The sequence below is a fragment of the Dendrobates tinctorius genome, unplaced genomic scaffold (assembly GCF_039654945.1).
Source record: "Dendrobates tinctorius isolate UK_male_01 unplaced genomic scaffold, ASM3965494v1 ptg000201l, whole genome shotgun sequence".
In the NCBI taxonomy this organism is placed as follows: domain Eukaryota; kingdom Metazoa; phylum Chordata; class Amphibia; order Anura; family Dendrobatidae; genus Dendrobates; species Dendrobates tinctorius.
This window is the reverse complement of record NW_027361868.1, coordinates 5451923-5475140: the sequence shown is the minus strand read 5'-3', so window position 1 is coordinate 5475140 and position 23218 is coordinate 5451923. Positions and strand designations below refer to the sequence as shown.

Sequence of the window (23218 nt, the reverse complement as noted above, 5' to 3'; positions counted from 1 at the left end):
TTATGGTAGGCCTTGTTACATTGGTCCCAGCTCTCTGCAGTTCATTCACTAGGTCCCCCCGCGTGGTTCTGGGATTTTTGCTCACCGTTCTTGTGATCATTCTGACCCCACGGTGTGGGATTTTGCGTGGAGCACCAGATCGAGGGAGATTATCAGTGGTCTTGTATGTCTTCCATTTTCTAATTATTGCTCCCACAGTTGATTTCTTCACTCCAAGCTGGTTGGCTATTGCAGATTCAGTCTTCCCAGCCTGGTGCAGGGCTACAATTTTGTTTCTGGTGTCCTTTGACAGCTCTTTGGTCTTCACCATAGTGGAGTTTGGAGTCAGACTGTTTGAGGGTGTGCACAGGTGTCTTTTTATACTGATAACAAGTTTAAACAGGTGCCATTACTACAGGTAATGAGTGGAGGAAAGAGGAGACTCTTAAAGAAGAAGTTACAGGTCTGTGAGAGCCAGAAATCTTGATTGCTTGTTTCTGACCAAATACTTATTTTCCACCATAATATGCAAATAAAATGAAAAAAAAACAGACAATGTGATTTTCTGGATTTTTTTTTCTCAGTTTGTCTCCCATAGTTGAGGTCTACCTATGATGTAAATTACAGACGCCTCTCATCTTTTTAAGTGGTGGAACTTGCACTATTGCTGAATGACTAAATACTTTTTTGCCCCACTGTATGTAGTATGTATGTAGCATGCATGTAGTATGTATGTAGTATGTATGCAGCATGTAGTATGTATGTAGCATGCATGTAGTATATATGTAGTATGTATGTAGCATGTAGCATGCATGTAGTATATATGTGGTATGTATGTAGCATGTAGTATGTATGTAGCATGCATGTAGTATGTATGTAGTATTTTTTTTTTTTTTTTTTTTAACATTTAACACATTAGCCGGATGATGGGACTACTACTGTCCCATCATTGGCTAATGTGTCAATCACTGTCATGGTAGCAGGCATCGCCCGATGGGACTTGTAGTCCCATCGGACGATGCCTGCACAGACCCCCGGACATCAGCACAGCCCCCCCGGCAGGCCGGCACAGCCCCCCGGCAGGCCGGCACAGCCCCCCGGCAGGCCGGTACAGACCCCCACAGGGTGCACAGACCACCGGCAGGCCGGCACAGCCCCCCGGCAGGCCGGTACAGACCCCGGGCAGTCCACACAGCCCCCCGGCAGGCCGGCAGAGACCCCCGGCAGGCCGGCAGAGACCCCCGGAAGGCCCGAAATGACGGCGCCTCATGATGCACACACACCGCGCATCATGATGACGTCATTTCGGCTGTCAATCAACTTTGAACTTCCGATTCCGATGCCCGATATTGAAAAAATATCGGATGTCGGTATCGGAATTCCGATACAGCAAGTATCGGCCGATACCCGATACTTGCGGTATCGGAATGCTCAACACTAGTCAAGATGCTTCCTTAATTTAACTCTCGTTACCCAGGAGGGTATTTGCACCGTTGCGCCTTTGTTTCCTATTTTTCGTACCAGTTTACTATTTTTGGCTATCATGTTCTAGTTTTGTTTTTCCAGTGTTGCCCAGTTGTATTGGCAGCCTCCATATTGGGCTGTGGAGATCATGAACGCTGAATGATCTAGAACTGTAATTTGTACATAGTTTGCACCTCTTTAGGTGCTTTCTCTTGGTTTTACATAGGACCCTTTTCCTTGAAAAAGGATTCCCTCATCATAAGGACCTGTCCAGACATGTTGGCCGGACCAGTGTCTACAATTGCACTTATTGATAATGCTTAATGTTATTCTTTGAATAGAAATGAGAAGTGATATAATGAAAGTATTATTGACAGATTTTATAGGGTTATATTGAAAAAGAAATAGTGAGTATTTTACAGTTTTGTGACTAAAGATATTGTGAATCTGAATAAAGAATTGAAGTTACAGGTGATGAACCAGGCACCCACGGTTGTCACTTAGAGAAGCAAGTAAGAGAAGGTGAAAAGTAATAGAAAGCAAATGTGTTGCTAGAAAATGTGAATTGATATTGAGTTACTTCCATAGCACTTTAAATTAGGCAGCATAAGTTTGAATTTACATAAGTTAGTTAACTTGTTTGTAATGTTCAAGAAACCATGCCTCCCACATTGGGAAGTTTAGTATAAGACATGTTTATTCAGCATTACAAATTTTGTATGTTCCTGTATTGTTAACTCTGTTTGACTTGCAGCCGGCGAATGTGCTGTGTTTAACGGGGGGGAGTGTGGCACCCCTGAGGGCTCAGTTGCCACAGAGGTACTGCACCTCCTCCTGAGGTGTGGTGCCCTACCGTCCAGGTAGATTGGGGGTCTCCTGACCATGCTCCAACACTTGCATCCCACACAACACAGTAGTTCAGCAAAGCCACATTGCGGCTCCCTACTTGGAGTGTAGCAGAGTACATTTGGTGGCTCCCTGCTTGGAACACTAAACGTGCTGGCTGGGAGGCGGGTGGAGTTAGAATACATAAAAGAGTGGAGAGGTTTAGAGTTTCAGGGAGAGTTCGGAGTCAGTCAGTGAGGAGTGAAGAGAGAAGATCCCTGGGAGAGGGATGGAGGAAGGAGGTGCTGCAGCAGATCTCAGTGACCTGGGTCTTCTGGCACAGGAAAGGAAAGAAGGAGAAAGACATTGAACAGAAACCTGATCTTCCATAAGAAGGAAAGACTAGTACGGAACGTAGGAGTAAAAGGGAACAGAGGACGTGGGTTAGAGGAAGATCCCTGCCTAGAAGTTCTAAGCGCAAGGTCGGGGCCCGGTCCCCGAGGTTGTATGGACACTAATGGTTCTGCAGCAGACACCGGCGGAGTAGTGGGCTGTAAGACTTGGGGGCACAACAGGGACATTGATAGTGAGCCGGGACTTAAGAAGCAATGAGTCCCTGAAGCAGGCTACAGCTGTCTGCTGTACAAGGAAAGTTCTTGGGAACATCTGTCAGGAGGAACTCCAGTGTAACTCAGTACTAGGAGTACTTCACACCAAAGGCGCTATAAGAGGAGACGTTCAGAAAGGCACATGTTGGCGGAGTGTTGGAAGGGATCATTCCATCTGACCTGGAGGTTGACTGAGTCCCTGACCCGGAGAACACAGCATGGAGGCAGGCACCTGTGTGTACTACAGACTGTGAGTAAAGCTTTGGAACTGCAAGCCCTGGTGTCCTCCATTCATTCCTGCGCTAACACACTCATCCCCGCTACATCTGGGTACCAGCTTCTACACTGCCTGCACCTCTCCTCTACCCCTACATCTACACTGCCATGGGACTACAGCTCCACCTGTGGGGAGCTTCACCATCTTGGCTGCAACACACCACCAGTTCCAGAGGATCTGCATGCAGCGTCGGCTTAACATCTCCCTTGCCGAGCACCACAGGTGGCGTCACGAACTATTCATTCAAACCATTACATTCCCTCATTACTTGGGCGCCCAGGGCCACGGACTGTGACACATCCCGCTAATACCGGCCCGGTACCGAGTACCCCACAGCCCTGGGAGGGTGACCCAGGGGCACTGAGGATCTGTCAATCAGACTACTACAAAGTTGAGTAGTTTTGCAAGATCAAGCTGAGAAATATAAGTGGACAACTCCTTCAATTCAGTATATGTCATTCCGAAGTCTCCACTTGTCAATAAAAAATTAGCACCAAATGTTTGGGGGGTTTTTTGGACACCAATATCATAATTCAGAGAATTAAAAAAAAGTCAATGCTGTTTTGTTTAGCTTTTAATGAACAGTCCAAACTCTTGTGAGTTGAAACGTGGTAGCGGGATTTAAAAATTCCGGAATCTTTAGATTTCGGGTGTAACTCTTTCGGAGTTTGCTAGCACTATGTTGTAATTGGTAAGGTCAGCTATTTCATCTTAGCATTCGGGTGTATTATAAAGATAATGTTTTTTATGTTTTTTTTTACCTGTGTAAGACATTCATTAAGAGCTCGGCTCTGATCTCCTGATTAGCTGGCACTGACTGAGATGGTTATTAGCATTACCACCATTCTCCACCTGATGTGGTTTAGAAGTCTCGAGGCAATCTACTATCTCATTAAGTGAGGCTGATGGACCAGGAGGCCAATTATCACAGAAAAAGAAAATTATTACATCCAAGAATGCAAAAACGACAAGATCAAGAGAAATAACGTCAGTAAATACGGCGACCAATTACTAGCGTTATCCTTTTACTGACAAAATGCCAACAAGCTGCAGATCAGCGGTAAAAAAAAAAAAAAGACTCGTGTGAAAACTGACTCAGAAAATTGACTCACGCTTCCCCACTTTTGTGAAATATTACATGAAGAAATAGTTCGGAGGATCTCTGAGGGCAAATTCTATCTAAAAAAGAAACTTGACCATCACATCCGAATAGAATACAGTTACTGTCAACAGGTGCAGCCTCTGTAAGCGCCAAAATAAGAGGCGGAGCTATGGGTTCAGTTGGGGGAGGGGGTGGGCTAGGGGATGGACATCTGAGTGGTCCCCTAATCGGTAATCCTGATTACAAATATGGTGGCGAACCTAACTGTGTCTAGAGCGGAATCTCAGCAGATAATAATGCTGTCACTGAAAATAACTCAATGTACGAAAACCAACACTGATATTACCATCATATGGAGACCATATAGTGGCAGAACAAATACGAGATCACAGTACAATATTGATGGTTACATGCAGCTGACCATCTCTCTGGTGGAGTCATTCACTTTTCACATCTTTTCCATTTGGCCCAGACTGACAAGAAAACTTCTCCACCCAGGACTCGTCTGCAGAGTTTACAACGAAGACACATTTGACCTCACAATTCCAGCACAGTCTATATCTATCCCCAACCTGAACAAACTCCTCATCCTTCTGATGCTCCAATAATGAGCCTCTGCTGCCGTATTTGTCCCTATTACAGCACTTGCTGTTTAGCACAATAACAGTGATCCTCCTGCTGCATCTCATAATAATGCCCACCACTGCACCCCCCACATAATAGTGCCCACCACTGTGTCCCTTACAAAGTAAAATGCCTCCTTTATGCCCACTAGATGGTAAAATTGACAGATCAAGATACCTATTAAGAAACTATTGTCTGTTGCAAGAATGTACCTGCTAATGATCTCATCTCTGCTAATACTAGTACTGTTCACACTTACAACTCTGCTGCAACAAGGTACTTGCTAATGATCTCATCATGCTACTACTGGTACCGTTCACACTTACAACTCTGCTGCAACAAGGTACTTGCTAATGATCTCATCTCTGCTACTACTGGTACTGTTCACACTTACAACTCTGCTGCAACAAGGTACTTGCTAATGATCTCTTCCCTGCTAATACTGCTTCCGTTCACACTTACAACTCTGCTGCAACAAGGTACTTGCTTATGATCTCATCTCTGCTAATAAAAGTACTGTTCACACTTACAACTCTGCTGCAACAAGGTACTTGCTAATGATCTCATCTCTGCTAATACTGGTACCATTCACACTTACAACTCTTCTGCAACAAGGTACTTGCTAATGATCTCATCTCTGCTAATACTGGTACTGTTCACACTTACAACTCTGCTGCAACAAGGTACTTGTTAATGCACTCTTCTCTGCTAATACTGGTACTGTTCATACAACTCTGCTGCAACAAGGTACTTGTTTATGATCTCATCTCTGCTAATACTGGTACTGTTCATACAACTCTTCTGCAAAAAGGTACTTGTTATTGATCTCATCTCTGCTAATACTGGTACTGTTCACACTTAAACTATATTTTTAATAACAATAAAGTTATGAAAAATTGCAGAAAAGTTTATCCAGGCAGAATGGAGCACAACTTTGGTGGGTACAGGGGTTGTATTCACACATGGGATTTTGGCTCACCTGAGATGCCCGAAACTCTTAAATACCTGTTATAGTTGGAGGTTTTGCATGGGGATCCACATTCATCAAGTTACTCCATTGAATCCAGAGGTTGTGGGAATACAAATCTGATGAAGACTGGAAAAACTGCTAGCAATGATTTTTCTAGGTCTCTCGGGCCTGTGTGCATCCTGATAATTACTTCATGTTTGAAGGATTTTTTTTTTTTTTTTGCTTAACGCTGTGGAGAAAAGTCCAAGCAATTAATATACCAAGCCTATACAGAATCCTGTACAGTTAATAAGCCGGCCGGTGAATCCTGCCCTGAGGCACAATGTGCTGTGTACACAACAGCCGACGGGGAGGTGATTTTGTGAAATGTAGCAGCAGCTTATTAGAGGCATTCATTTGTGTTCATATGATTTATACTAAGAACGACGCATTGTTTCCCTCCCTGGGTTATTATTCTTATGGCTGAAAATATTTGCCTGGAAATAAAAATATCACATTGCAATAAACACATAATAAATATATATATATATATATATATATATATATATATATATACATTATGAATATACAAATAAGTATCTCCTCCTAAAATGTTATAAGGAGCCTAATTTTAAAGGGAACCTGTCAGCAGGATTGTTCACAGTAACCTACACACAGTGTCAGGTCGGCACAATTATACTGGTTAAAATGATGCCTTGGTTGATGAAATCCATCTTGTGGTTGTTGTCTAATCTTTATTTTCGGATTTGAGTTAATTATATGTTCATGCTTTGGGGCGGGCTGGGCTGCAGCCAGTATGTGGGGGGGGGGGTTTCATGTGGTGCTCTGATTAGGTATTCATCAGTATGGCTTTCGACAGGTCACTGATCCCTCACTGACCTGCCCCCTATTTTACTTAATGAATATTGAATATTTTCCGATGAGTCCGATGAGAACCCTATCACCATTTGGGTGCAGTTTTATATTCTATCCCTCTCTTTTGGATGTGCTGTCATCCAGCTATAGCTTAAAGCCAGTCAGTGAAATTCCAGCTACGGTTTATCTCTTTGCTCTTTCTGTTCTGTACCCTGCACCTATCTTCTGTTATCTCTTAGGAAGTATGTGGCATATTATTTAACAGTACGTATTTTATGCTTTATTCTGTATTTTGCTGTTTATGTTACTCACTCTGGAATATTTCCCTTTTCAGCACACTTTCCATTCTGTCGGTAATTTGCACTCTGCTCTGCTCTCCGATTCTTTAGGAGGAACATGATACGCTTCACAGCCTATCAGGCACCATAGGTCTGAGTTGCCATCTTCTAGTTTGTGGTTCGGGATATCTCTGCTCACGCAGGAATCACTAGGGACTGCGAGGTCAGGATCTCTAGTCCATACAGGAATTGACAGGTTCAGTTGCAGTTTTTTAGCTTTACCTCTGATCCCGAATGAGCTGCTACTCTAGCATAACACTGGTATGTATATATAAATATATATATATATATATATATATATACACACACAGTAAATATCTCCATACATATATTGTGAGGCAGTGACAGGTATTATATGCGAGGTATGCTATGTATCCCCCAGGATATGCATAGAAGGGCATTAAACCCGCTGGAGTGCATTGCAGTCACAGATATAGCTGTGCTTGCAGTGCGGAATAAAAGTAAGATTGGTCTTGGACAAGCTAATTGTCCAAAGCAGATTTAGGAAAACCCATCATGGGCTTTTATTCTTGGTGCAAACTACAGGATGGTAGTGGTGCTGTTCGCTCCCTCCAGACTGGGTCTTACACGTGGCCCATGGCCACAGATTCCATTTAAAAACCCTGCAGTAAAGGGTTTGGGTGTGTCAGTGTTTGTTTTGCAAATGACAGAGCAGGTACTATCAGTACTAATGGTTAATTTTGTCTAATTGGGTTTGTTATGACAACCCAGGATTATGGGTCAAGCTGCAGCTGATTTATGATACTTTGGCTTTTAAACAGTGTTGTGCCTGGTAGCAGCACATCCTCAGAAGGTAAGCATAGATGGTTTTACTGTCACCATTAAATTCATAAGGATATCTACACTATGGGGAACCCTGTATTTTTATTTTATTAAGTATCCTGAATTCATAAGCCACTACCAAAAATCCATCTTAATCAAAAGAAGATGGCCAGTAGACTCACTGAGGGATCAGATTACAGCTGGCAATTGAAATCTATGGAGAGAGAAGGGCCATCTATCTCACTGAGGGATCAGATTACAGCTGTCTAAGGGCCCCGTCACATTTAGCGATGCACCAGCGATCCTGACTACGATACGAATTGGTGAGGATCGCTGGTGCATCGCTAAATGGTCGCTAGTGAGCTGCCAAACAGGCAGATCTCAGCAGCGACACAGCGACGCAGCAGCGGTCGTTACTTACCTGTCAGACGCGGCGATGATTACGTCCTCCGCCCGCGTTCAAGCGTCGCTCGTCGGCGCCAGCAGGACGCCGCCAACGAGAAATGGACCAGGCCGATCTCGCGCAATCAGCGATAGCCAGCGGGGGAGCCGGTTGGAGGTAAGTATCACATGTAGCGATATCGCTAGCAATATAGCTGCTGCGTCACAAAATCGGTGACGCTTTAGCGATATTGCTAGCGATATTGCTATGTGTAAAGCCCCCTTAAGGGTACCGTCACACTTGGCGACACACCAGCGATCCCGACAACGATGCGACCTGGTAAGCTACGAGGTCGCTGGTGAGATGGCAGTCAGATCTCAACAGCGACGATACGGAACGATACGACGGTCGTTGGGACCTTGTCTCTCAGACCTGTAGTATTGAGTTTGTTCGTCGTTGTCCCTGTAAAACACAGCGATGCATGCTGGCCAGCGGGACACCAGCGATCAAAAAATGGCCCAGGGCATTCGAGCACGATCAGCGACATCGCAGCAGGGGCCCGATCGAAGCTATGTGTCACACGTAGCGAGATCGCAGGCGAGATTGCTGTTGCGTTACAAAATCGGTGACGCAAAAGTGATCTCGCTATGTGAGACGGCGGCTTAAGACTGCCGATAAGACTTCATTGTAGTTGCATCTGTTAGCAGAAAATATAAGAAATCCTTTTTTTTATAATATATGTGATATATCTTATCAGAGAATTACGTTTCTCACCCTCTTATGAGCCTCTTCTTCTCCACTCTCTGCCCCTTAAACTTAAAATCTATTTTGGTCAAAACAAGATGGTCTACAGAGTCACCGGTGAATCAGATTATAGCTTCCAATAGAAGTCTAAGGAAAGGGGAAGGTAAGGAATGCGGGACCAACCTTTCTCACAGCCTGTTGAGGTCTATGGAGAGGGAATGGGGAGTGAGCGTGTGGCAGAGAAATCCACACAGGTGAGTGAGGCTGATTTCTGTTAAGTTGTTTTATCTACTCTCCCCAGTACTGGATTAACAGCTTAATTGCTCTGTATTACTGTTTCTCCTATGTATAGGAGGCCATGTTTCTGAATATTTGCCAATTAGATTGTGTGATTTATTCTTTCTATTTCTGGACGCAAGCAAAACATTTTCAATGAAATGAAAACAAATGAATAAGGCTGACTTCTATGAAGTCTTTTATCTATTCTCCCCAATACTGGGTTAACAGCTACACTGCTCAGTACTATTGAACAATGTTTTACTTGCTGCTGCTTCTGCTTTTTAACATGTGCAACAAAGAGATACAAGATAAGTTATCAATCGGGTCTCTGTGTTCTGTGTATAGGAGATATCATAGCAGCTAATCTTCATCCACCAGCTCAGAAACAACTGAAAATTAGAGCTAGAACCCGCAGAGAGGAAAAATTAGTGGAAGCACAGGATGCAAGTCATATGTCACACCCCTTCAGAGGATAGAAACCTTGAGAGTGTAGATGGTGTATACAATCCTAGTGGGCACGGACTATTGTTGGGGTCATCTCTTAAGGTGAAATCTTAGTGATTGCCTGTCCCCCGACCTGATATGAGCCAAGTGCATGCATAGAAGAAAGACATAGGACGCAGGGTCAGATGTGCTCTCCTCACAGAACTAAACGTTATTATTTATGTAGCAGACAGGAAGAAGGCATTGCACAGCTTCTCAGCAGCCATTGTATCAGTCTTGTGTTAGGTCCATGCTAAGTCTATTCCATATATGGTCTTCAGTGTGTCCACCTCACATTCCAAGGATTCCAGGGCGTAGTTCCAGGATGTAGACACCATTTTGCCACACCACATACTGTATATTACTAGCTTATTAGCCATTCTCTCCTTCATACTATGTTTCTGAACACTCGCCGATATGATTGTAAGGTTTACTGTTTCTATTTCCGGACACAAGTAAACAATTTTCAGTATAATGCAATAAAGTGAAATGCGCTGCGTGTAGAGGCACTTGAATCAATTATATTTTCCAGTTCATAGTCTATTAGGCTTTCAATTAGAAATTCTGCCTGTCTTTAGTTACAGATTTCTAATGAGTTTTCACTAATGCCATTCGCCGTGCTGAGAAGACGGAGCGCAGCTCTCTAACGGTAATAATGAATTCTAAAACTTCCTCTTCATTCATTTCGAGCCATTCTGTTTATAGAACAAAATGTTCTCGCCATTGATGATAACTGAAATTTTTTTTTTTACGGACCTGAAAATATCAAATCAAATTATCCTTTAAACCAAATACGTTTACGGCCCCAGCTAAGTATTCTGCAGATGCCGTTTAAAGGGGATTGAAAAAGATGATGATTGCATAGTGTTTTATGGAGGATGCGACGCAGGAGCACTCAAAGCAAAAACTATAATATTTTTATTATAAGGCTCAGTAGTACGGCTGCAATGACTCCACACTTCGCCTCCCACAAGCCTGCAATCAGCTGGATTTACTCGATGTTCGACTATATAAGTTTTTACAATCGTGACATGAATATCCCAGTTCTGTCCTTGAATGCACCGATCTGTGGATCTAGCAGAGTCTGACATTTCACATAATTTTTTGTATTATCCTAATGTGATGTAATTACTTTTACATAAGACTGCAGGTTCATTTAGAGTTTTAATGTCAGGTGACTTTTCAGAATAAGCTGTCGTGTGTGTATATGAGGAATAACACTATTTCTGGCAATTACATAATTCAAGTAATATGTCTGACGTGAGGAACTTCGACACTTGCTAAATTTGTCAGGTGGGCGCTGCTTCTCACCAGCTCCTCCCCTTTCGGTGGGGCTAGTCAAATATGGCGTGAAAATGCCAAAAGTTGCTACATTTTTGTGCAACTTTGCATTGCACAAAATTGTTGTGACTTTTTAAAGTGTTTTACCCCAGAATTCAGTACAAACTTATTACCCTCACCTAAAAAGCACTCCATGGCTCAGCACCACCCTACATCTCCTCCCTCGTCTCAGCCTACCACCCTACCTGTGCCCTCCGTTCTGCTAATGACCTGAGGTAAACATCCTCAATAATCAGAACCTCCCACTTCCGTATCCAAGACTTTTCATGTGCTGCACTAATTATTTGGAATGTACTACCCAGGTTGATATGATTAATCCCCACAGTTTTAAGCGTGCCCTAAAAACACATTTGTTCAGACTGGCCTACCGCCTCAACGTATTAACCTAACTATCCCTGTGTGGCTCATTCAACATTTTTTTACCATAACCAGGTTCCTCGCATCATGTTCTCAGACGCTTTATGCATTTAATAGCCCTCTGTGTCTGTACTGTTACATACTTAGGCTGATAATCGGTTCATGCAGCATCACAGGAACACCCGATTCGTACACTATGGCTGGTCCAAACAATGAAAGCAGTTGTTACCACCCACCTTTTGTGTCTCCCCTTTTTCCTCATAGACTGTAAGCTTGCGAGCAGGGCCCTCATTCCTCTTGGTATCTGTTTTGATCTATGTGTTTATTGTTATGCTGTAATGTCTATCGTCCCCTCTATAATGTAAAGCGCTGCAGAATATGTCGGCGCTATAGAAATAAAATTATTATTATTATTAGAATTCACTAGTAGATACTTTGATGACGCAGAGTCTATGTGTGTCTAACGACTAGTCCGAGGCATGTCCCCCATGGCTTCTCCCTGTCCTACTCCCCTACACTGACATGCACAGTCATGGAGACACCTGTCAGTCTAGTGAAGTAGGGTGTGGAAAAGCCACCAGGGCCCTGCCTTGGACTAGTCATCTGAGGTGCATGTCCCCTTTCCGTCTTTTCAAAACATGTACTGCATTTCACAATAAAACAGATGTGTACATATATATATATATATATATATATATATATATATATATATATATATATATATATATGTATATATACAGTCATGGCCAAAAGTATTGACACCCCTGCAATTCTGTCAGATAGTACTCAGTTTCTTCCTGAAAATGATTGCAAACACAAATTCTTTGGTATTATTATCTTCATTTAATTTGTCTTAAATGAAAAAACAGAAAAAGAATTGTCCTAAAGCCAAATTGGATATAATTCCACACCAAACATAACAAAGAGGGTGGACAAAAGTATTGGCACTGTTCGAAAAATCATGTGATGCTTCTCTAATTTGTGTAATTAACAGCACCTGTAACTTACCTGTGGCACCTAACAGGTGTTGGCAATAACTAAATCACACTTGCAGCCAGTTGACATGGATTAAAGTTGACTCAACCTCTGTCCTGTGTCCTTGTGTGTACGACATTGAGCATGGAGAAAAGAAAGAAGACCAAAGAACTGTCTGAGGACTTGAGAAACCAAATTGTGAGGAAGCATGAGCAATATCAAGGCTACAAGTCCATCTCCAAAGACCTGAATGTTCCTGTGTCTACCGTGCGCAGTGTCATCAAGAAGTTTAAAGCCCATGGCACTGTGGCTAACCTCCCTAGATGTGGATGGAAAAGAAAAATTGACAAGAGATTTCAATGCAAGATTGTGCGGATGTTGGATAAAGAACCTCGACTAACATCCAAAAGTTCAAGCTGCCCTGCAGTCCAAGGGTACAACAGTGTCAACCCGTACTATCCGTCGGCATCTGAATGAAAAGGGACTGTATGGTAGGAGACCCAGGAAGACTCCACTTCTTACCCCGAGACATAAAAAAGCAAGGCTGGAGTTTGCCAAAACTTACCTGAAAAAGCCTAAAACATTTTGGAAGAATGTTCTCTGGTCAGATGAGACAAAAGTAGAGCTTTTAGGGCAAAAGCATCAACATAGAGTTTACAGGAGAAAAAAGAGGCATTCAAAGAAAAGTACACGGTCCCTACAGTCAAACATGGCGGAGGTTCCCTGATGTTTTGGGGTTGCTTTGCTGCCTTTGGCACTGGACTGCTTGACCGTGTGCATGGCATTATGAAGTCAGAAGACTACCAACAAATTTTGCAGCATAATTTAGGGCCTAGTGTGAGAAAGCTGGGTCTACCTCAGAGGTCATGGGTCTTCCAGCAGGACAATAACCCAAAACACACTTCAAAAAGCACTAGAAAATGGTTTGAGAGAAAGCACTGGAGACTTCTAAGGTGGCCAGCAATGAGTCCAGACCTGAATCCCATAGAACACCTGTGGAGAGATCTAAAAATGGCAGTTTGGAGAAGGCACCCTTCAAATATCAGGGGCCTGGAGTAGTTTGCCAAAGACGAATGGTCTAAAATTCCAGCAGAGCATTGTAAGAAACTCATTGATGGTTACCGGAAGCGGTTGGTCGCAGTTATTTTGCTAAAGGTTGTGCAACCAAGTATTAGGCTCAGGGTGCCAATACTTTTGTCCGGCCCATTTTTGGAGTTTTGTGTGAAATGATCAATGTTTTGCTTTTTGCTTCATTCTCTTTTGTGTTTTTTCATTTAAGACAAATTAAATGAAGATAATAATACCAAAGAATTTGTGTTTGCAATCATTTTCAGGAAGAAACTGAATATTATCTGACAGAATTGCAGGGGTGTCAATACTTTTGGCCATGACTGTATATATATATATACATATATATATATATATATATATATATATACTGCTCCTTAATGGTATTTTAGACTGCTTTATTATTCCTACATCTTAATCTCCCCCGAATCTTACATCGCAGGTGGATTAACATCCCACGAGGAATTCATTTACCATACATAATGGATATGGAAGAACATTACATACTTGTTAATGAAGCAAGCTGTTTCATTACTGTGAGCAAAATATGTAATGCTGACAATAGGAATGTTTGAGATATACTGGTATATCTTACCGCCACAGCTATCTCATGAATCATCACTGCATGTGCTAGAAGGTGCTCGAAGCATCGTTACTTCGGAACGACATTTTTGGAGTTCTGCAGATGACAGAGGAGTAGATTTCATTACCTTTCTTTCATTAATTAAGCTGTTGTCTGGTATTAACATTAACGAGGGGGGATTTCAGCAGGGGAAAAGTATACGCCTCCTCCCTTAGTTGCTCCGGCCTGGAATTACATAGGAGACATCTCTACGGAAATGTTGCTCTATATAGCCATCAGATTTTACAGCTGGCCCTAAGTGCCCCCTGTATCACAATAATTAGCAGTGTATACTATTACAGGGGCACAGTATGGCGGCACTTATACCGGGACATGCATGTATGTTTTTTTGCTAGAGCCACTATATAAGACGATTTTTTTCCTTGTACTTAGCAATGTTTATCTGGGCACTGTAAGATGCTACCTGAGCAATGTATGGCACTATGCAATAGTAAAGGGGCACTGCGTAGCACTAATAGGGTAGAATATTTAGACCTTTCAACAGCAAAAAAAAACACCTATATAATGCTATTTTCTTAACATTACTGAACACTTTATCTGAGCATTGTAAGGCGCTATCTGGGAAGTGTAAAGCACTGTCTATCAGTGAAAAGGCACTATATGGAACTGTTTTCTTCTCATTTATGAGCACTATTTATCTGGGCAATGTATGGCATTATTTTCAGTAAAGTGGTAGTGTTTAAAACTAATGGGGAGACATATTTACCGTAGTCCTTTTTTAACGTACTATATTACCTCTACTTTCTTAACAATATAGAAGAGCTGAATAAACAATGGCGGTTGTGTTGCGATCACAACACACAATACGATTGATAAGGCTGCTGCAGATCCGCCCGCATGTCCATGATGCAAGAAACAGGAAAAAAAAGGGGGGGGTGACATGAGAATGAGAAATCCAGAGATCAGTTGTGAAAGAATCCCGATACCGGGATGATTGGCACTTGTGGTTTGTCCCGAAGAAGAAGTTTGTTATACTTTGAAATGTGTTGCCAATAAATCGCATTCATTCTTCCTGGTTTCCTGCTCCTTTCACCAACAATTTCTTTATTTCTATTTGGCATACTTGACAGCTCAGAAATTAACCGCCCTTTTTTTTCCTGTTTCTTGTACCTCTATTTTCTTGGAGCTATTTAGCACACTTCCTTTGGGTGTTGTTAACACTGTCTGGGAAATGTATGTCACTCTTTAGAAATTAAGAACTGTGAATCACTAATAGGGTAGTAAATTTGGAAGTCCTACATGACTATCTTTCCTTGGCATTTTTGAGCACCATTTATCTGAACATTGCGTGGTGCCATCTTGGAAATGCATGGCACTGTATTGCACTAAGTGGCACTGTATGGCCCTAATAGGGTAATATATTTGACTTTGTTAAAGTACTTGTGATGACACACCATTTCTTCTTAATTATGCCGGATGTAAATTCCGTAGGCCCCGAGACATAGGCTATTGTCTGAATATTGACTAGTGAATTTATGTGTTTCTTTCTTCGATTGGTCATGAAACATGAACTATTGTCAAATTGTCTGAATGTTGACACTTGAGTTGATGTTTGTTGTAACTTATTGCCTGTTATCTCTGGAGGACACAGGTTCTTGGATCAATAAATGTTTGTTAATATGCTGATTACACATTATACCAGGCTAGCTAGTTTGTTGACCTGCAAAACAGAGAAAGACCAACTTTGCAGATTGATTAAATACTAAAACAATGAGACCTGACCTGTGGATGATTACCTGAGCCTCAGATATGGGTATAAAAAGGGATTTCTATAGTTCTGCAAGGAGAATTAGAGAGACTTTACAGAGCGACTGTCTGTAGCATCTGACACACTCGTGACATCATGTGCCTCTTGGCTGCTCTCCTGCCTTAGAATGTCAGTTTAGGTGGATGGCCATGTCTCGGTAGATTTGCAGTTGTGCCATATTCTTTAAATTTTTTCATGATGAATTAAACAGAGCTCTGTGCGATCTTCAGAGGTTGTGATATTTTTTTTTTTTATAACCTAACCCTGCTTTACTCTTCTCCACAACTTTATCCCTGACCTGTCTGGTGTGTTCCTTGTTTTTTTCATGAAGCCGTTTGGTCCCTAATTTTCTCAAACAAAACCTCTGAGGCCTTCACAGAATAGCTGTAGATATATGGAGAAGAAATTACACACGGGTGGATGCAATGTCCTAATTATGGGAGTTATGGAAGCAATTGGTCATACAGGTTTTTATTTAGGGTATCAGACTACACAGGGATCAATACAAATCACGTCACAATTTTCAAATTTAGATTTTTAAAATAATTAAAAGCCCTTCATTTACACTTCACAAATACTTGCTGCTTTGTGTGGGTATATTACATAAAATTCCGATAAAATACATTGGAGTTTCTGGGTGTAACGTGAAAAAATTTGGAAAAGTTCTCAAGGCACTCTGTTTATGTGTGCCACAAAAGACTGTTTTCTTGCCACTATTTATTTAGCACCATTGTAAGGCACTATGTGTGCAATTTATGGCACTGACTACCAGTAATAGGACACTGTTCAGCATTAATAAAGTGGTATATGGCCCTTTTTTAGCAGTAATGTATGGTGCTATTTTCTTTTTACTACTGTTTTTAGCATCATTTATCTGGCAGATTAAGGTTCTAATCTGGGCTGTGTACCAGTAAATGGGGACTGTATGAAACTAATAAGGTGACGATATGTTTTTATTTTACAGATTCCGTATAAGACTATTTTCTTGCCATTATTTAGCACGGTTTACTGTAAGGCGCTATCTAGGCAATTTACAGATCTGTTAAGCAGTAAAGGGGCACTGCATAGCAACAACACTGTCCTTTTATTATACGTACTATATGAAGCTATGTCTTGTTACTATTTAGGACTAGTTATTTGAGAATTGTATGGCACTATGCGGGAAATGTATGGTACTGTTTATCATTAAAGGGGTGCGCTATAAAAATAAAAAGGTCTCATATTTCTCTTTTTTACATGTACTATAGAATAGTATCTTCTTGACACTATTTGGCACTATTTATCTGGGAATTGTATGCCACTATTATATCTGGGAAAAAATGGCACTGTTTACCGGTAAAGTAGCACTGTTTGGCGCCAATAAGGAGGCATGTACTGTATCACCCTTTTTTTGACAGATTTTGTATGGGATGCTTTTGTTTGCCCTACTTCACACTGTTTATCTGGGCATTGCATGGCACTATTTATCTGGGCACGGTACTAGACTTCTTTTTCATTGTTTTGGAAAAAAGAAATTTGTATATGATCTATCTATTACAGATCCATGTTCGTGACCATAATCTGCTCTTTTGCCCATGCTGCACCTCTGCCTGCTTTTTATTTTATAGCTAGGATTTAAATATTAATCTATGCGAAAAACACGCCCCATAGCGACCCTATGAGCTACCATACCTTCGCCTTGCTGTGTGCACTAGTTTTTTTCTTCCTCTTTGGGCACAATGACATGACATCTATGGATGTTTTTAAAACCTTGATATAATTTCTATAGAAAAAAAAAATCCTGAAACGAAAAATATCATTGTGATCTGGATCAAAGTGTTAGAAACATGAGAACGCCGTCTCGTATATAACGGACGCTGTTCTTTAAGAATTACACTTTAAATTAATGGAAAAGAAATGAGATCTAATTCTGCAGCCATTTATGTTTCCAGGAATATGTATCAGTCTGTTTACCACCGTGTGCGGAGGACAAATTGAATCCAATTTTCACTAATGCAACAGAAATTCTCTTGATCAATCAGAATACAAAGTGCGCCCATAATTATGAAGTGTAGCGAGTGCTTAGAAGGGACAGAGAGAACTTCAATAAAACTTGATTTAATATATTCCTGGATACAAGACATTAGAAAGTAATAATTATAGATTGGGTTGGCTCTGTTCCTCCGACTAAAAACTCCGCTGACCTCTCTTATCATGACGCTTCACTCATTAATGCTCGCCTACCTGGAAGACCTAGCATGGAACGTAATGCAAAAATCATAATTACATTGTGCTGTAAATTGCTTCATGTTGCCATTTAAGGGCAGTGTGTCAGGATGAGTTCACAACAGAAACCAGTGGTGCGGCTGTATAGGTCATAGCATAACAATAAAAATGACACCTGTCTTGTAGAGATCCCATGCGCTAGTCCTGAGATATTGTGCTTTGAAGCTACATGCAAATTAGCCTGGAAGTGCACTGGGGCGTGTCAGTGCACTCAAAATGCACTTCCAGGGTAATTTACGTGTGGCTTCAAAGCTCAATATCTCCGCACTGGCGCATTGGATTACTACAAGACAGGTATCATTTTTATTGTTGTACTAGGAGCTATACAGCCATAACACTAGTTTCAGTAGCAACAAAATTATATAAACAGATTAATTTTAAAAGGTAATTGGTCATCGATACTTATGTAGGAGACTATAAGAGCATTGAACTCCATCTCATCATCTGAAAACTTTTTCCATAGAAGCTGCTAACTCCTGATAGTTCCCAATTAACCCTTGAGATGATCTGTTTTATAGTTTTTTCCTATTATCTTGTTGTTCATTATTGGGGAATCACAATTTACAAGCAAAAAAAAAATCAACAAACTTTTGGACTTATTACGATACTCCAGAAGGATGAGACATAACATAAAATATTGTATGGTCAGGACCTTAGACACTCTCTAACTAAAATAGTTCAGTGGTCTCATTGGGACTTGTGTCCAAACTCCCCGTAAAACAGGATTCAGGCGAATGTGCCGACAGGGCCATTGACTATAATGGTGCTGTCAGAGTAAACGTGTGCTCTAATGTTTGCTCTAATGTGCATCAATCTCATGCATTTACACCTTCTGGAGGGGGACACCCAGATGCAGTCTACTAGTAAGCGTATACGCCCAAAAATTTTGCACGTCAGAGCGCATGTTGACTCTGTTGGCACTATTATAGTCTATGTCCCTGTCGGCGCATGCGCCCGAATCCCATCCTTAGGGGAGGGTTCAGACGCAAGCCCTGATGGGACCAACAAACGTGGGCAAGAACGGAATGTGAAAGGAGCCTTAGTTGGACTGCATCTGCCATGTGCAGCAACAAAAACACCATCATATGATGTGCAATGCCCAAATTATTCAGTGGGTTTAAAGTAAACATTGCCATCAAAATCTGCAATGTGAAAACCCTTAGAGAACAAAGATTTGCACCTCCATAGCTGCCAACAACTAAAGTCATGGTTTATCTAGAGAAAACAATGACAACTTGTTGGAAATTTCACACCTTCGTTAACCCTAAGGCTCACCACAACAACTCGTATCCAAATTTATTATTGGCATTTAGGGGGCAAATAAATGTCTTTGAGGAAGGTCTCCCAGTTTAAAGAGGTCTTCTCCTTCTTTGTTCCAGAGTTGATAGCTGTTCTGCCCTCATTCTTGTGGACCCAAAGCATCTATGCATTACATGGACAGACAGCCATATATTAGGCTATCTTCTAGTGATAATAGTTTGGGGTTGAAAGGTCACATGCCTGGTGATTCTTTTTTGTTAGTTTGGTTCGCCAAGTTAATTTCATGTTGTCTTGATGCTGGGACAACTAACAAATAAAGGTTTCTTACTGAAGAACCTAACCACAGGGGATTTTAAGCAATACACATTCTCTATTAAAATCATTACAACATCCATGTAGTGCTTGCTTGTCCTAAGTCCTCCAGGGCTAACGATCTAAGTGAACGTATCAGATGGTTTTCACTGGGGGCTTGTAATTCTCCTTGTATGAGTTGCCTAATCAAACAGGCAGCAACATACTGGAGAAAAAAGAACACCCCCACCATAACTTAGAGCAGGTTTCTCCATGTGAGAGATGTAAACATAGAGCTCTGATCTCCTGGTCTAACCTCCTGTATGATTAGAAAGTGATGGTAGATTAGAACACAGATGACTCACCAAAGAATACCATACCAAACCCAGAATAAGTTGGTTTTGTAAACCAGTTGACCTTATAATGGCCATGTTATGCTTATTTGTAAACCAAATCTCTTACACTATCTCTGTTTCTGTCTCCCTACAGGTTGGAGAGTTCAGGGCACATGCTGCCGAGTGGACAGCAAATGTAACAGCAGAGTTCAAGGAGACCCGGAGGCGTCTGAGCGTGGAGATCTACGACAAGTTCCAACGGGCTACCTCTATCAAGCGAAAGTTGTCCGCAGAACTTAGTATGAGTCCAAGTCAAGAAATGACTCCTTGCAAGAGAACCTTATCGGTCAACCACCTGACCAGCGAGAAAGAGGTGCTGTCCTCGATGATGAAATGCGACAGCATGTACCTGAATGGATTGACTCCTCACTGTGCTGCTGAAGAGATCGCCGTCATTGAAAACATTAAGTAGCTCTCGCCTACCGACTCCACTGTCGCCTAAAAATTACATTTGCCATAATAAAGACTACCAGCATTTTTAAAGTCTGCATGAGCTCGGAAAACGACAAAGACTAACAATCAACACTGTTACAACTATCCAATATATAGTTCAAAAAGACTCTTGAATTTCACAACGTCTGATGCCTTTTTGGTGCCCAGACTGTTTTATTTTTTTTTTCTAATGTGCCATAATACATGCAGTGTTATATAATATAATCTTAATAATTTCGGAAAAAAATCTAGAAATTGGGATCTGACTGTCAAATGGAATGGACGGTCCATGGACTATGTTTTTGTAACTGGAGAAGTCGTTACGAAATACTGTACAGCCTATAACCTAAGAAACTTTCTATCAGTGCCTTATTCGCGCATAGATCACACAACCTCCATAGCTGTTATTTTTTTAATTTAGGCCTGAGGAATGTATTTTAATGGCAAATTCACTTTTACTTGACGAGAGCGTACAATGGTGCCTCAATGCACGTGTCAGGAAAAGATGAAAAATGCCAGAAACTCTAAAGCCACAGTAGTCATAAGTGGAATGTCAAACACCTGAAAACAAAAATGCTAGTTTTTTCTTTTTTTCTTTTGTGGGTTGAAGGGGCAAAATTAAAACTCATGTTGCTAAAATAATTAACAAACTTAGTCATCATTGATGCCATTACCTAGATTTCCCAAGTGGTAGTCAAGGGTACATATGGTCATAGAGGTGGCTGGGTAAAATCGAGATCCCTACTTAAATTGTCCCTATATTCCTTCCTCATGGGTGGGAACATTTGGTTTCCCCTCCTTTTCACAGGTATATCAATCTTAGGACACGAGGGACGAGAAACCGGCCCAGGTATGAAATTACCCTTCTTTCATACAAACAGTGTTGACAATTTGAGAATGATGTGTCCAGCTTTTTTGCAACAGACAAAATTTTTCTGCAAGGTCACTTCAATTTTACGTAAGCCTCTTGTAATAATAAAACATTTTAGTAAGAGGTTTTATATAAAAATCATATACATTTACGTTCACTGGTCTTACAACTGGGATCCATAACCAGCGACAAAGGAAACTGACTTTTTTTTTTCTTGGTTGAACCTGTGTTGTTATCTCATTATGTGGCCCACAAAAGACAAAAATGGCTGGCTACATTAATTTTGGATGATGATCGATCCATGCAAAGGCACTTTTTCATCATTTTGAACTTCGTTTTACACTTGGAAGTATAGTTTTAAACTCTGTAGAGCAATTTATGTGTTGACCTTGGATTAAAGGGTCTTGATTGGTAACAGTAATCTAAAAATTGAAATTATTTTTAAGATCAAAAGTCGTCAACAAGATGATGACTAGACCGTTTATAAGGATTATGCCATTAAGTTCTAAGTTAGGAACATGTAACTGGTGAAATAAGTATTGCACATGTCACCAATTTTCTAAGTAAATATATTTCTCAAGGTTATTATCAAAGGTTCTAAAAGGTATTGACATGAAATTCTCACCAGATGTCGGTAACAACCCATCCAATCTATACAGACAAAATCAAACCATTATGTCCATAAATTATGTGTAATAATGATAAATGACACAGGGTAAAAGTATTAGTGATATGAAGAAAGAAAGGTGCAAAAAGCAATGTAAAGTCATGACATCAGCTGGAATCTATCAGTAATTAGAAAGCTATCCTACTATTTAATGAAAAATAATATCAGCTGGTTCAACTGATGGTCTATTAAAACGTGCCACACAAGAAACATCTCATGATGGGCAAAACCAGGGAGTTGTCTCAAGACCTTTGCAACCTTATTGTTGGAAAACATATTGACATTGGTTACAGAAGAATTTCTAAACTACTGACGGGTCCAGTGAAGGTTCCAATGTTGGGACTATAATCCAGAATTGAAAAGAACATCATTTCACCATAAACTGAAATTATTAGAAGAGTTGTCCAAGAGCCAAGAACCATCTGTGGAGAGCCATTGAAAGACCAGGAATCAGCAGGTACAATTATTTAAAAAAAAAAAGAAGTAATACACTCGACGTCCAAAATAAAAAGCATGTTCAAGTGCTTTTAAAATTTGTTAAACAACATTTAGATAAGCCCTTGAAATACTAGCAGAATATAGTCAGGTCAGATGAGACCAAAATTGAACTCTTTGGATGCCATAATACACACCATGTTTGGTGGCCAAAAGACACTGCATATCACCCCAAAAACACCATACCAACAGTAAAGTTTGGAGGTGGAACATCATGATGTAAGGCTGTTTTTCAGAATACAGTACTGGCACATTTTATGTTATTAAAGGAAGGATGAATGAATAAATGCACCAAGACATTCTTCGTATAAATATGCTGCCATCTACCAGGATGATGAAGTTCAAATGAAGGTGGACATTTCAGTAAGACAGTGATCCCAAACACAAAACTAAGGAAACTCTCAATAGGTTTCAGAGAAAGAAATAAAGATGCTAGAATGGCTGAGCCGATCACATGACCTGAATCCAATAGAAAATGTGTGAAAGGAACTAACACTCAGAGTTCATAGAAGGAGTCCACAGGACCTTCAGGATATGAAGAATGTTTGTGTGGAAGAATGGGCAAAAATCACACGTAAGCAATGCCTGCAACTAGTTTCTCCATACAGAAGGCATCTTGAAGCTGTCATCACCAACAAAGGCTTTTGTATGATGAATTATATTTCAGTCAGCATGTTCAATACTTTTTCCCTGTGTCA

The 23218-nt window shown here is 41.0% G+C and overlaps 1 protein-coding gene across 3 annotated transcripts in view; it reads left to right on the top strand.

Annotated features, from left to right (window-relative positions):
- The window catches only part of KCNK2 (potassium two pore domain channel subfamily K member 2), a 167453-nt gene extending 144978 nt beyond the window's left edge, over nt 1-22475 (top strand). For all 3 annotated transcript variants that reach the window (XM_073553357.1, XM_073553356.1, XM_073553355.1), the window contains exon 7: nt 20150-22475. In XM_073553357.1, the coding sequence (XP_073409458.1) occupies nt 20150-20467 (318 nt within the window). In that variant the 3' untranslated portion in view covers nt 20468-22475. The remainder of the gene's footprint in view (nt 1-20149) is intronic.
- Nucleotides 22476-23218: the final 743 nt, after the last annotated feature.